Raw genomic sequence first — 14,814 nt, 5'->3', positions numbered from 1 at the left:
GAGTGTATTTGCTTATCAGTTAGGTGATGTGGGATCTTTTTGGCATTAGCCTTTGCTGTCACGTGGCCGTTTCTTTACGGTGATTCCGATTCCCTGATTTTCCCTAATGGATTGCTGGTCCATGTGCAAACAGTAATACAATATTTGCAACGTGTTGGTAGGCGAGTTCGGGCACGTTCATATCGCCTGCATGTTGATGGAGATTTTGCGCATGTAGTCCAGTGCGCTCATCAGCTGGCCGCTCGCTGACTCGTTTCTCCTAGATACTTCTCTCTCTTAGTCTCGCTTTGCTAGACTCTTGGGGACTCAGTTGGCCATTTGTGAGCCATCGCATCGAGACGGGTGCACGGCACTTTGCGCTCTTGAGAGAGTCACGTGGCGTTATCCAACTGGCTGCTGTGGTGAGCACGTGCGCCACTCCAGGGACGGCTCCCCACCTCTGGGGAGCATGTTGATGGAGATGGGGAGCATGACATGTTGACGGCTCCCCACCTAGCGCTGCAGACCGGCGCCCTCCCGGCTCGTCTGGGGACGAGACGACACGAGCAGGACGACACTGATGGCTGGGCCGCGGCCGCTGCCGCCTACACCGTCAGGCGGGGCGCATGGGACTGCTTCCACGCGCTCGGGGCGCGCTCAGTCGTGGGCTGGTGGCTTGCCGAGTAACTTTTCGCCTCCCGTGCGCCGCAGTTCTCCAGCTGGCACCATAGCCGAGACACAGACGACCCAGACGACGCCGTTCCCCCAAACGACGACGCTCTAGTTCCTGTGGGCATGACGCAGATCAGTGTGGGCACGCACAGGCGACGTTGTTCGAATTCATTAGAGTCTTTGAAGTGGAAGTTCTGAGGCGCTGAAATTCTGCCGGATTGTCGAAGCTCATTGGCAGCCATATTCACATTGTTGCCAAGACAGCCGCGCTAGATTTAATCAGCCGTGCTCATCGAGTAGGTATCGACCGTGTCTAATGGGCGACCACTAGCGCTTAGGGCATTACAATGCACGACGCGCCCCCGATGGCGATAGGTCACTGCCACTGCGTAGGAGGGGTGAGGCCGGTCCGCAGGCATGTCACGGATACCTTAGGCATGGACATCAGCTACGGACACGTGCCATTGCTTGGCTCGGGGACGAATCTAGTGCCTGTGGGTGCCTGTGACGCCCCAAGGACCCACGCTGGGACCCTGGGCTTGTCCCTCACCGCAGCAGCCTCCGCGGCCCCGTTGCTCTCAGAGCTGTCACTGCCCCGTCATTGGCGTCGTTGCTGGCAAGGCAGGTGCCCCCGACCTTGTGGCCGCCTCGGCGCTTGTGTGACGCCGGCGACAGCTGCCGTCTGCCCGGCTGGTGGCCGGTGGCACGGTCCGCCCGGCGCTCTCGCCCGTGCCCTGGACTTGTGTGACGCCGGCGACAGCGGCCGTCTGCCCGGCTGGTGGCCGGTGGCACGGTCCGCCCGGCGCTCTCGCCCGTGCCCTGGACTTGTGTGACGCCGGCGACAGCGGCCGTCTGCCCGGCTGGTGGCCGGTGGCACGGTCCGCCCGGCACTCTCGCCCGTGCCCTGGACTTGTGTGACGCCGGCGACACCGGCCGTCTGCCCGGCTGGTGACCGGTGGCACGGTCCGCCCGGCGCTCTCGCCCGTGCCCTGGACTCGGCGCGGCCCTCCCCGAGCCCGGAGACCCACGGTGTCCAGCTGACGCTCGCCGGGCGAAGACGGCCGCGCTCGGCTCGGTATGAATGGCACGTACATTGTCCCGGCGAGAGCGTGACACCATTACGGCGCAAAGTTGGCCAACCTTTTTGGTCCGAGTCGCGGTGGCGTCAATCAAATTAGGCAGGTGCCAGGCGACTAATGGCTTCCGCGAAGAGATACTTAGTGCGGGTTGGGTTTCAGCGTGTCTGGTGCCTGGCTGCCGCCACCGTCGCTTCTGGCCCATGTATTATTCATCGGCTCGCCCCGGCTGGGTTTTTGTCCCCGGGTGCGGAAATGCCGTATTTGCAGCGGCTTTGTTTGAACGGTGACCCTCCGCCTGGTGTGCTGCACTGGACTCGTCTCTCTTTCCGCCATCTACCGCCGGTACGAATCTAGCCTGCTTTTATGGTTGTTTGAGTGGTGAGTGTTTAGCTTGGTCTGTTTCCATTTGTTTATGTTCTGTATTCGCTTTGATTTGTTCTTTTGTGCGTCTTGTTTTCGTTTCATATTGTCAAGCTACGTTCACAATGTTAACGTTTCCGTATCCTGGGCAATATTTCCTGGAACGGGGTGGCGATACTGACAGCTGCGCTGGTCTGCCTCACCTGATGCGCTGTTGTGGGCTACACGCCGGGCTAACCAATCCAATCCTTATATGATGCATGTCAGTTGCACATCATATACACATCCTTAACCGTTGTTGCTGTGTTCCCTGGTCACTAGTGGTGTCCGCATATGCTATCACTCACATCGGGAGTGCAAAAAATATCTGTATATTTACTTGGCTGCCAGTGAATCGCGAGCCACCTGCCAACGGCCTTTTGTGCGACTCTGCCATCAATACGGTGTCTGCCTGCCACCCTGATCTTAGTGTAGCTCTCCGCCGTTGTTTCCTGGCATGCTTTTCATCACGTTTGCCACCGATGCTATGATCAACACGGAGGTCACCGCCAGTGTGCTGTCGCCGATGGTCTTTCATGGACACCAAGGTCGCTGACCTTTCCATCAATTCCTTCAGGCAGCGGCTGACCACACCGGACTGGCTGTTATCCTCTGCCTCCGACTCTTCCATAGTACCACCAACCCGAACCACACTGGTGCTAACACCTCCGTCACCAAATCTCCTCAACCCACCCTACCGTAGCCATAGCAGTGTCAATCCTTTGCATCCGCATATGTACCGCCGCCCTAACCATATCCATCTGCACACCACTTTCTATCGTTGGGCATGCGTCGCCGCCCTTGCTGCGCTCACTTTAACACAGATCCCCGCTTCAGCGATCCTCCCCCAGCGGCACTAGCTGCAGCCGACTCGTACTAATCGCCCGCTTTCTCGCCCGCTCCCGAATCTCAGTAACTGGCGGCCTCGCCGCCAGACGAGCAGCAAGCAAGCCGACGCGCTGTGCAGCCTAATTCGACCCGCTCCACCGGCCGTTATGAATATTTAAGCGCTCTGCGCGTTGATTCGGTGTAATGAATTGGCGCGGAGGGCCGGCTGGCGGGATGGGTGCATGCGCCTAACACCAGACACCTAATGCACGCAGCTGGTGCACTGGCCCAGCCTGATGCGATGCGTGCGCTTTGCTGGGGCGGGGTGTCGGGTCGAAGCCATCTTGGGGTTGTGGGATCTAGCGAAAGGAACGGTAAGCGGTGTGATAAAGACACGGGAGTGGCGCATGCCACGGAAGGCGTGTCGGGCACCTTGGAACTGGTGCGTGATGACTTCAGTTAGTATATTGCTGAGGGTGAGGTAAGCGGACGCACAGTGTGGGACATGTCTCGAGAGCGGTCTGTGCCGCCTTAACGGACGTCGTCGGACCACTCATCGTAACATTATTTGCCAAACGCCTGCAGCTGTTCCGTTCATTAGTGCCGCCGACACTCAGACTGGTTAACGCTCCACGGACCGTGGAATAAGCCTCTGGGACGGTGGCCGCGCTTCCCGCCGACTCCGATATTTCGGTTCACAACTGTGTGTGTGTGTGTTGTTTTTTAAGTACTTGGCGTATGGGCACATACAAATGTAATAAATCTGGGATGTGGGGACATCTTAGTTTATGGGGACATGCCGTGTCCCCAGAAACTGATTAAAGAAAAAATCGCACTGGAGTGCCCTTTTGTGATGCTATCTCGAGCGCCGGTCGATTTATTCACGGGCACACAATTTTTATGTCACCACCTCCCACCACTATTACATTTGAAGTATGCTCACAAGGAGTATGGTAGTGAGCGGAGCCAGTTGTGGCTCGGCCAGCTCCTGGATGTTGAATGTACCCACATACCAGTAGTGACACATTAACACAAATATTCGTCAGCTGATTGTATGCTGACGTTAAACAGCGAATAATCCACCTAGTGAATTGGTCTCTGTAGTCGGTGTAATTCAAAAGCAACGTAGCGGTTCGTGGTTCGGGTCCCTGACAGGTCAATACCCTTGATGATATCGGCCCCCTGACCTGCTCAATGCTCTAGACTAAGCTGATATTCCTGCGAACGTCGATGACCGCATTTAAGACTTAGCGATGTCTAGATATATGATAATATGAGGTCGATGGCTTTGCTGTAACTCTGATTGTGTCGTAGCCCCGTTTGTCTGTGGATTGACGAAAAGGTGAAAATTCATGGAAGAAGCCATAGCACTCACCCGGAAACTGCAACCGTGATAAATGAGTCCTCAGTCAAACAAGACATGCATGATTGTGTGTTCAACGGTTCTGTACCTGCGCCACATGCTAAGGTGCAAAATACAAATATTGGTATTTGCGTTGTTGGCTTGTTGACACCCATGATGCACAAATTCCATGCAAGTTTGCAACCGAACGCTTTGTTTCTGTTACCCAAAACGCGACCCAAATGATGGTCAAATTATAGGTTACACCACTCAATCAAAGGCCCGTTGACCATTCCCATGACCTGGTTGTTTGACCTTTACTTGATACATCAGTTGCCGTTTTTTCTTCAAAATATGCGTAGGTTTTGGAGCGTCTCAGGGTTTGTATGTGTGCCAGTGGGAGGGAGGCAAAACCAATCTTGGATTCGATTATTTTTATGCTCTGAAATTACACTAATGGTGAGCGTTCTGAGGCAGTTGAGGTGGCATTGCACCCACGGCGCCCACACCCGTTCCTACCCCTATGAAAACGTGCATGTCCCACCTGCCCGTGAAATAAACGGTGCTTACGAAGTTGTGTAATCAACGCTTGAAAACATGTGTGGGTATGAAATAAGCGGCTCCTTCCGGCATGGCATTTCTTTTGAGCCGGGCTGGGGAGCATACTGCTTTAGAGCACTGCTGTAAAGATTGGTTTTGGAAAACAAATGGCATAAACTCGATACACGGGCACACTTACAACGTCCAGGGATTCATTTTGCCTCTGAAAATGCCTCTTTTTTCTTGTGATACACTTTGAGGGCATCTACGACTCTAGGCGTTTCAAAAGAATCGGTGACCCACACTCTACATCAGCAGTAGCAGCTGCTAGTACTTAATCGCAGGCAATCGACAACATGCAAAGCTATTATGGCACCATTGTCATAGAAATGCAGAGAACGGAAACATGCAGGATGGATATGATGGACTAGCATACGCTGGAAGCTCATGTTAAAATGTCACCTCCCATAAAATGGACGGATTACCTTATTCAATGAAAGAAACCGACGCAGCACCACATTAGATCATCAATATCTGCCGCTTAGTCTTGAAAAAAAATGAAGTGAAGGTGGCGGACGTTAAAAATAAACGTGAAACCTGTTTATCGAGAACTTCACATCTTGACTATCAAACAACGTTTGCGTCACAAAACCCCAGCCCAATCACTGGTGTACATATGCAATGTAAAGGTCATGATATCAGGGGAGCTGCCTCATACGGGCATGAGTAAGGTACCCATAAACCAATTTTTTACACTTCCATAACCTTTGTTGTGTCAGTACACGGTGTGAAGATCCTGAGATTTACGGGGCTAAGCCCGAATTAAGCCTTAATCAGTTGTAATATGGAGTTTCAGGGTTTAACTCTACTAATTGTAGGCCTGTTTTGGTCGTGTACCCACGTGTGCTTGTGCGTTTGCGTGTGCGCGTTCGTGTGCGTGTGCGCGTTCGTGTGCGTGTGCGTGTGTGCCGCGGACGTGGGCATGCGTGCGTGCGTGCGTTTCGACGCCCCGGTCCCGTCTTTGTCGGTGTCGCTGCTCTTTCAAGGCAGGTGTGTCGGTGCTGCTGTGTAATGGGTGCCGGTATCTCGGTCCCGTCTGTGTCGGTGTCGCTGTTCTGTCGAGGCCGGTGTGTCGGTGCTGCTGTGTAATGGGTGCCGGTATCTCGGTCCCGTCTGTGTCGGTGTCGCTGTTCTGTCGAGGCCGGTGTGTCGGTGCTGCTGTGTAATGGGTGCCGGTATCTTGGTCCCGTCTGTGTCGGTGTCGCTGTTCTGTGGAGGCCGGTGTGTCGGTGCTGCTGTGTAATGGGTGCCGGTATCTCGGTCCCGTCTGTGTCGGTGTCGCTGTTCTGACGAGGCCGGTGTGTCGGTGCTGCTGTGTAATGGGTGCCGGTATCTCGGTCCCGTCTGTGTCGGTGTCGCTGTTCTGTCGAGGCCGGTGTGTCGGTGCTGCTGTGTAATGGGTGCCGGTATCTCGGTCCCGTCTGTGCCGGTGTCGCTGTTCTGTCGAGGCCGGTGTGTCGGTGCTGCTGTGTAATGGGTGCCGGTATCTCGGTCCCGTCTGTGTCGGTGTCGCTGTTCTGACGAGGCCGGTGTGTCGGTGCTGCTGTGTAATGGGTGCCGGTATCTCGGTCCCGTCTGTGTCGGTGTCGCTGTTCTGTCGAGGCCGGTGTGTCGGTGCTGCTGTGTAATGGGTGCCGGTATCTCGGTCCCGTCTGTGTCGGTGTCGCTGTTCTGTCGAGGCCGGTGTGTCGGTGCTGCTGTGTAATGGGTGCCGGTATCTCGGTCCCGTCTGTGTCGGTGTCGCTGTTCTGTCGAGGCCGGTGTGTCGGTGCTGCTGTGTAATGGGTGCCGGTATCTCGGTCCCGTCTGTGCCTATGTCGGTGCTCTGTCGAGGCCGGTGTGTCGGTGCTACTGTGTAATGGGTGCCGGTATCTCGGTTTTGTCTGTGGCGGTGGCGGTTTTGGTTTACGTGTCAGTGCTTCCGTACCTTCCGTGTTAAATGCTGCTGTCTCGTCTGTGCCGGTGTCATTCTCTTCCGTGCTAGTGATGCCATCTCGTGTGTATTTCTGCTGCGTGTGTTTATGTGGCTGGCTGGCTGGCGAGACAACAGTAGCTTCTCTGTCAATGCTGCTGTCTCGCCTGTATCGGCGCCGCTGTGTACCTGTGTCCCGGCGCCGTCGCCCGGTCCGCCGTCGCCCACCTCTGCCGCGGAGTGGCCGTTGCCGCTCGGCCGCGCTCGTGGCCCGGCGCCGTCCGTCACGGGCCGGCCGTGTATTGACGGCAGGCGGGCCGCGGCGGCGCGGCGCGGCCCGCCTGCCGCGGCCTCCGGCTGAGACGGCTCGGTTCCGGCGCATCAGCGGCGTCTCCTGTCGCCGCCGCTTTACATAGTTTACGGTGACGACGCTCATCCAGTAATGCGGCCGGGCCTCGCTTTGAGCCGCCGCCGTGGGCCGCCGCCGGTCCCCCGGCGCCGCGCACGGACGCTGTTTGAGTTGGTGCCAGTTGGTCGGCGTTCTTGTGTCAGTTTAGCGAGCGCGGCTCGGCTGTCCGGGTCCTAAGTTTGCGGGCCGATGGCGCGCCGTGCTCGGTCGGATTGAAGACGATCGGCGTTTTTTTTTGCCTCCGGCTGCGTCGCGCCGGTGCCGACGGGAGCCGACCGGCCGGGTGGGCCGGTTGAAGAGGCGGTCGGGTTCGGCCTGACGGCTGCGTCGCGCCGGTGCCGATGGGAGCCGACCGGTCGGGTGGGCCGGTTGAAGAGGCGGTCGGGTTCGGCCTGACGGCTGCGTCGCGCCGGCGCCGACGGGAGCCGACCGGTCGGGTGGGCCGGTTGAAGAGGCGGTAGGGTTCGGCCTGACGGCTGCGTTTTCCGGAACGCCGGGAACTCCCGGGAGGGGCGGCGCGACGCCGGGAGCGCCGGAGGCAGGCTGCTCCCTCTGCTGAGCAACTTAACTCGACGGCTCGGCTTCTTGGCCACTGGGACTGCCGCTCGGCCGACCAACTTTGGCACAAGTCCGGGGGAGGCAGCTGCTCATTTGTTAACAGGGTCGGCCGACAATGGGCCGACAATCCGTCATAGTCACTCCTCGGTACATACAGTCTATATGCAGTTAAAACCGTTAATACGAACGAGGTGATCTGACGTATTGTTGCGCTTCGTCTTCAGCTCTCTCTTCGATGCCGCTGATGATACAAGTTCTGATTAATCCATTTTGCCTCATAAACATTTCAATGCGGGCGTTCACGTGTGATCGCAAGAGGATTCAGGAGATCTGACACGGGACAACAGTTTGGGGAATAAATCAACTTGTTTTAGGGCGCCTTTTCCATGTGACGCCAGAGACGTGACGTATTTGTCAGAAGCCGCGGAGGTGTTTGTCCGCCCCCGCTCTCCCATGCGACGAAACCCGTGTGTGACGCGCGAAGAGATATTCTGGTACTGTCTGGGGATGGATGATAACCCACGGCCGTCTGAAGGTACGCATTGGAGCATTAGCGCATGATCCATAAGCAGTGTCGGATGAATTATCACCTCTTGGGTGTTCTCCTCAGCCCCTCAAAATAACATTCAGTTAGCGCTCTTGTCACGTGGCTAATGGTGTACGGTGCACGTCCAGTAATTTGCAAATCACTAAAACCCCGTTTGGGACCACTGGCACGGGTCCACGTGCCCTGCAGCGCCCGTAATGACAGTCGTACGGCTTCGAAACCGACATCACGTGGAAGATCGTTCGCATGTGCAGCAGCAGTGTACCATAGCTCTTGTAAATGCCAGGGGCCAATCTAATTAAGGACAGGTTAAACCAACTTACACGAACTTTATACTCCTGACGTGTTACTTGACCTATTGTGACCTATGTTAACCTTTCCGACAGTTCTTTTGATACCGTCAGGTTTAATGAGCAGTTCATCACCAACGGGCCACATCAATCACTTCTGTTCCGTCGACAAGCGGGGTCACCTAAAAGCCTTTGGTGGCCAGATTTTGCCCCAAGCATCGATATATTTTGTTGGTGTTGTACATTGTTCGCTGTAACTTTTGATGACGTATTAATGGCCGAGAACAACACTGGGGTGGCCGAGGACCTTCCAAAGAGGAACACGGATTCACCAATGTCTCGTTGTAAGTGGACCGAACTGGACTTTTGTTGTCCAAGAGATACAAAAGTTCACCAATGTCTCATTGCTGTAAGTGGACCGAACGGGACTTACGTTGCCAGGAGATACAAAGGTTCATCAATGTCTCGTTGTTGTAAGTGGACCGAACTGGACTTATGTTGGCAAGAGATGCAAGGTTCATCAACGTCTCGTTTGTAAGTGAACCGAACGGGACTTACGTTAGTGGTATGCTGTCACCCTATATTGTGTGATTAACATTGATAAGCATGAAGCCCAGTCAGCTAATTGTTGCTCCAAACAAGTGGAACATCGTATTGCTGCTTGTAGAGGCACAGACAGCCATGTGAACCTTCACCTTTGTCATGTCTCACTGACCCGGCAAAACAGCAGCATCAACGTTCTGCCGAAACGTGTCCAGCTGATGTTTGAAGTGCGTTAAAAAGCTGCTGGACCCACCTGAAACAGTTCTTGAGCTATTTCTGGAAATCGGATCTTTATAATGGCTTTACTCCACCGGTGGCCATGCGTTCAAGAAGTTCTTCCAAGCATATTTGAAATTTTACCTGCTGTGTTACGTACTTGACAAGTTATTTTTCCATCGTCGAACGCTGAGATGCACAGACCCAGCGCATGTGCGCTTTTTGGCGAATGCTGTCACTCTGTGATCAGAGGAGCGGTGGACTGAGTTTCTGAGCCCGTCGTTTCGGCGCCTCTGCTGAGCTTGGAGCTGTGCAGGCTTTTGGCTGGCATCGTGACGTCCTCATTGCACGCCCTAATCGCCGCATGTTTGAGGTGTGGCGCTGGATGGCGTGCGTCGCGTTATCTCCCGGCCGCGGCCCCGGGCACCTCGCGCTGCCGACCGGTCGCCTGTGGCGCCGCCTAGCGGTGGAGTGCGGCGGCGCCGACGCGCCGGCGAGGACAAGCACCCTCTGGGTCAGCTGGGCGCGACAGGACGGCTCTCGACAGGCGGTGACACGGACGGCAGGGCGGGCGGCGCTGGCCGGCGTGCCGGCGACGGCCACGGCCGCCCGCCGCCGGCCCGGCCGGGCAGCTGTCGCTGGACGCCGTCTCCGCTGGCACGGTCGGATGATGGCACTCTCCGATGATGGCACGCTCCAGTGATGGTAGGCTCCGACGATGGCACGGGGCTGGGTGCCGTATGGCTGTCGCGTTCATACGTCCTTAATGTGCGCACTACAAGATCCATGGGAAGTTTCGAACGTGCTCTGGTCCGAGATGCGAAAAGTTTCTCAAACGATGGCCGAAGATTATATATGAAAGCAGAGGAGAAAATCATATATGCCAATCTTTTGGTGATCATAGGTCAGTTCATGCTAAATCAAATAAGGTGCGGCAAAAGTTCATTCGTAACGTCAGCGTGTGTATTCGCGCTTAGCTCACATATGAAGGCAGAACAATATGATAAACGCCAATTTATGTGCTATGGAAGCATCTGCGATCAACCCTTTGGGGAGGGGGGACTCTCTCCCGTTCCCTGGATGCGCATTGCGCATCAATGCAGCCGTGCTGCGCGTTGTTGTACTCGTGTTTATTGCTCTGCTGGGCTGGGCCGAGCCCAGTGCCGGCTGACAGATAGCGGGAGCTGGCGATGACTGACGAGGGGATGTGTCAGCACGGCCAGGCGGGATGGCCCAGGTGGACGGGGAGCACAGACTCACCTCGTCACATGTGACGAGACGGACGTGCTCTGATGCTCGATTTTCCTGGAAGCCAAACTGAGAGGGAGTTGCTGCGATCTTGCGGTCGTTTCCTTCCACTAGATTCGCTGTAAGCGGCACCGATTCGCGTAATCGATGTAATGATGTAATAATAATAATAACTCCATGCTGCTGTTGGCCGGACAGGGGATGACTTGTGAGCTGCACGGATGTGTTCATTTGAATCACGTCACCGCGATATGGTGTCATCATCTTTAAATCTCAGGACGCCGAATGTCAGCAGCTCTCAGCTGGAGCCGGTGCCATGTTGGCATCGGTTCACATTGCCAGGAGTTACCGCGCAACTCCACGCACTTCTTGTCTTTCGTCAATTAGCGGAGGCGATCGATTGACATATGTTAGGGCCATTGTTTTATCGTGAGATATTACACAATATCGTTCTCTGTGACCAGTTTTGATGCGGACTGGAGCTCCTGCTCTGGGACTGGAGAGTAACGTCGAGGGTCATCCGGGCGGCCACAAGCTCCCCGCTCCGGCGATGGTCGCCGGGGGGCTGAAGCGTGCGGGCTGCTGAGGCTATAGGGCACCTCACTGTCTCAGTCCGGATGGCGATGCTGGGCTGAAGCGTACGGGCTGCTGAGGCTATAGGGCACCTCACTGTTTCAGTCCGGGTGGCGATGTTAGCGGCCAGTCTTTGTGACATGTTTGTTTGTGTGCGTTCGGATGGGATTTGTGCGTATCACTGAGTAGCTGCTGTAGACGCTCAATCACGTCGCCTTTTTTCCCGGACGAAAATGTAGTCGAGTGCAGATTCCAAACAGACTGGCTCTGGCAGCGAGCAGTGCGGATTCCAAACAGACTGGCTCTGGCAGCGAACAGTGCGGATTCCAAACAAACTGACTCTGGCAGCGAGCAGTGCGGATTCCAAACAGACTGGCTCTGGCAGCGAGCAGTGCGGATTCCAAACAGACTGGCTCTGGCAGCGAGCAATCTAAATCATCAGCCGGCTGGCGGCGGGTCTCAGCAGCGACGGCTTTCCTGTGCGCGGCATGGGTAACACTGTATTCGTATTCTGGACTCCGCCGTGCCCACCCCCCTGCACCGATCAAAGTCAGTCGCCCTGAAGCCTGGCTCTGTACTGCTCGCGATAGACATGGTGCCGGGCCGCCGCTTGGAGGTCCCTGCAGGCAAATTGCTGCCGACGCCCGGTCGCATTCCTGAGCTGATTGGCGCTGTTGGCGCAATGGCGCCCGTAATTAGCCCGAAGGCTCGAAGACCCGCAGCTGCGACGGCGGCGGCGGTAACCGGCCGTGCCAGGGAGAGGACCGGGGCGACGCGGCGCCACCCTCCGCTCGCGGCTGGCTGGGCTTGGCGCGGCCACCCGCGCTGCCAGTGGTGGCAGCCGCGTGGCGCCTGGTGGCGCTGCCCGGCCGCGGCGGCCGTCGGTCGGCCACCGAGCCTCACCTCGCCTGATCCGACCTCTGCAGGTGGAGCGGCGCATGGTGGTGCCGCTGGACGAGCGCTACGAGATGAAGGACCTGTACCCGAACACGCTGTACTACGTGTGGGTGGCGGCCGTCTCTGGCAGAGGCGAGGGTGCTGCCACGCCGGCCATCCCGTTCCGCACCGAGGAGTACGGTAATTGTTGGGGCCGGGGCGGGGCGGCTTTGCATTCGAGCACCGCGGAATGATCAGCACCGTGCACTCACACCATGTCGTTGTCTTGCGTGCACAGCACTCACTTTATATATATATATATATATATATATATATATATATATATATATATATATATATATTGCACCTCACGTCGTATCTGGCACTGACGGACGTCCGATCGCCGTCTCACGTACAGTTCTGGCTGTTTTCCGTACGGATGTTTGGTTGGCGTGGCTCCGGCTGCGCCGGCTCGCGGCCTCCGCCGGCTGGGCCGGCTGAGATGGTGTTCGGTGAGCGTAGGCCGATGCAGCTCGAGCCACACCCATTTCATTGCTGAGCTGGGAGCTGGTCGGGCGGTCGTGGCGGCGACTCAAAATTGATTGGGGAGATTGTCCAAAATGTCTTGATATCACCCGGCATAGTTTCGTTCATTTATTTCTGACCCGTCTTAAGGAATTTCCTGAACTAAAGTTTCGTTGGGCTAAAATATCTTTCAGTTTTGTAGCCAGTTTTTTTTTGGGGGGGTGGGGCACTAAACCACTAGAAATAGCTACAAGACTAGCCACTAGGACGGCATTCCTGTTTTTGCAAGCGTTTTGAGCATTTCAGGAAACGCGCAGCCGTACTTCACGATGTTGCGAAAAGGATTTCTGAGTCCCTGTCCGTACCGGTCCTCCCACTGTCAGACGCCACGCTCACTGACCGCCGTCTTCGGTCTTGGCGTCTGTGAGCACCGTCCCAGCACCATTGGCTGGCCTTCCAGTTTTCAAAAGAGCGCTATACGAGCCCGCTTTTCCTGTAATTGTGACGTCACCCCGCGTCGCTCGTCGGCCAAGAGACCTACCATCGCCCGAGGCGGCGAGAGGATCAGAGCATGCCCGTCTCCAACAGACAGTGGACAGAGATGCGAGGACTCGAAATTCCCAAACAGAAATTTACGCAAGTAAGGCAATGTTTTGCCTGCCCGCCGAATTCTGGTCGAGTTTCGCAGCAGCTGCTTGCTGGCTCAGCTCATGCCGGCGCGCTGCTGCCATCTCTCGGGTGATGGCCGAACCAGCGCCGCGCGACCGCCCGACTGCTCTGTCTGCCGTTCCGTTCAACATGGCGTGCCGTTTGATTTCGACACACGCGAGTTCGCTGCCTTTTGGTTGAGTTGGACCCGCCGCCTGGAGCCGCCGGCGGCCGCGCGGCCGCCGGCGGGCGATGGCTGGTGCGCATGCGCAGTGTGGTGTGGTGCCGCAGTGCCGGGCGGGGCGCCGCGGGCGGTGCGCGTGCACGCGCTGGATTCGCGTTCGCTGCTGGTCTCCTGGCTGCCGCCGCCGGCGGACCTGCAGAACGGTGCCATCCGCTACTACAAGATCTTCTTCAAGCGCTCGGGCCAGAACGACTCAGACGCGGTCGAGATCAAGCTGAAAGACCCGTCGCAGCGCAACTTCACGGTGGACGAGCTGCGCAAGTACACCGAGTATTCCATCAGTGTGCTGGCCGGCACGCTGGTGGGCGACGGGCCGCAGAGCCACCCGGTCCTGGCACGCACCGAAGAGGACGGTACGTAGGGGCGACGCCAGCGGGGGAGAGGGTCGGGGCCAGTCGGTGGGGACGGCTGGACGACAGGGGCCTACTGGATGGGGACGCCGAGCTGTGTGGAGGGTGCTTTGGCCGGGGCCGGCTGTGGAGGGACCGTTACACGCCCGCTAACAAGTGTCCGTTGTGTCGTCGGAGTTCTGAAGGGGTTTGGCTGGCCATGGCTCGGCCTGTCTTTGGTACCGAGAGCTCTGCGGGATGTAAGGGAGTGATCGTTTTGCAGCCGGAGTATTTATTTTCCCACATGAAAGGTGTTTCAAGAAGCTAGCTCACTGGTAGGGTTGAATATAGGTGATATTATCGGCGTGTATTATCGAGTTTTTTGGCCTTCGATACCCTTATTGTTTAACCTATAGACATACTGATGTGTTGTGAAATGATTGTGTTTGTGTTTCAACCTCAGATGGAACATATGCACTTGCCGCTAAAGGGACTGCGCTTGTTGAAAAAACATGCTTTGGTTCAACATGTAGAATCTTGCGAAATACTGTTTTGGTTCCTTTTGGTATCTTGAATGCCAAATGAATCTTAGATTTTCTCTCGGTCGTGAGTCGTCTCTTTACGCTGCTATTCTGCAAATTTGTGTTCTTGGCATGTTCCCATGGTGGGCGATAACACACAATGATGATTTCATTGATGTAGCATTTTAGGGTATAGCTGCACTGTTGAAGGCGAAGTGCATTAGTTACAGTATTTCACGCATTCTAAAATTCGTTGAGGCTGATAGACGTATTTTGAAGAGATAACTTTTTACTCTTCGTTGGACGGTTAATATACAGAGTTTATTTATTTCCGTTTGAACCAGAATCGGACCCTATCGGACGACACAATGGTAAATATCCAGGCAAAGACTGGGAGCACGACTTCGCGAGGGAATGACCAAATTTGGTAGTTGTCGAACCGAACAGCTTAATGGCCGTGTGGCGTTATTTATGGT

The 14,814-nt window shown here is 56.0% G+C and overlaps 1 protein-coding gene across 1 annotated transcript in view; it reads left to right on the top strand.

The window, feature by feature from the left end:
• Lar (tyrosine-protein phosphatase Lar) overlaps window positions 1-14,814 on the top strand; it is a gene marked incomplete in the record, with an annotated part of 167,496 nt that overhangs the window by 126,280 nt on the left and 26,402 nt on the right. The window contains 2 exon segments of the mRNA XM_037238801.1: window positions 12,122-12,272; window positions 13,536-13,841. Of these exon segments, the coding sequence (XP_037094696.1) occupies window positions 12,122-12,272; window positions 13,536-13,841 (457 nt within the window).

Source organism: Pollicipes pollicipes, unplaced genomic scaffold (genome assembly GCF_011947565.3).
Source record: "Pollicipes pollicipes isolate AB1234 unplaced genomic scaffold, Ppol_2.1 Scaffold_3087;HRSCAF=3621_pilon_pilon_pilon, whole genome shotgun sequence".
Lineage (NCBI taxonomy): Eukaryota > Metazoa > Arthropoda > Thecostraca > Pollicipedomorpha > Pollicipedidae > Pollicipes > Pollicipes pollicipes.
The sequence above is the reverse complement of the archived record's forward strand: the minus strand, read 5'-3'. Positions and strand labels throughout refer to the sequence as shown.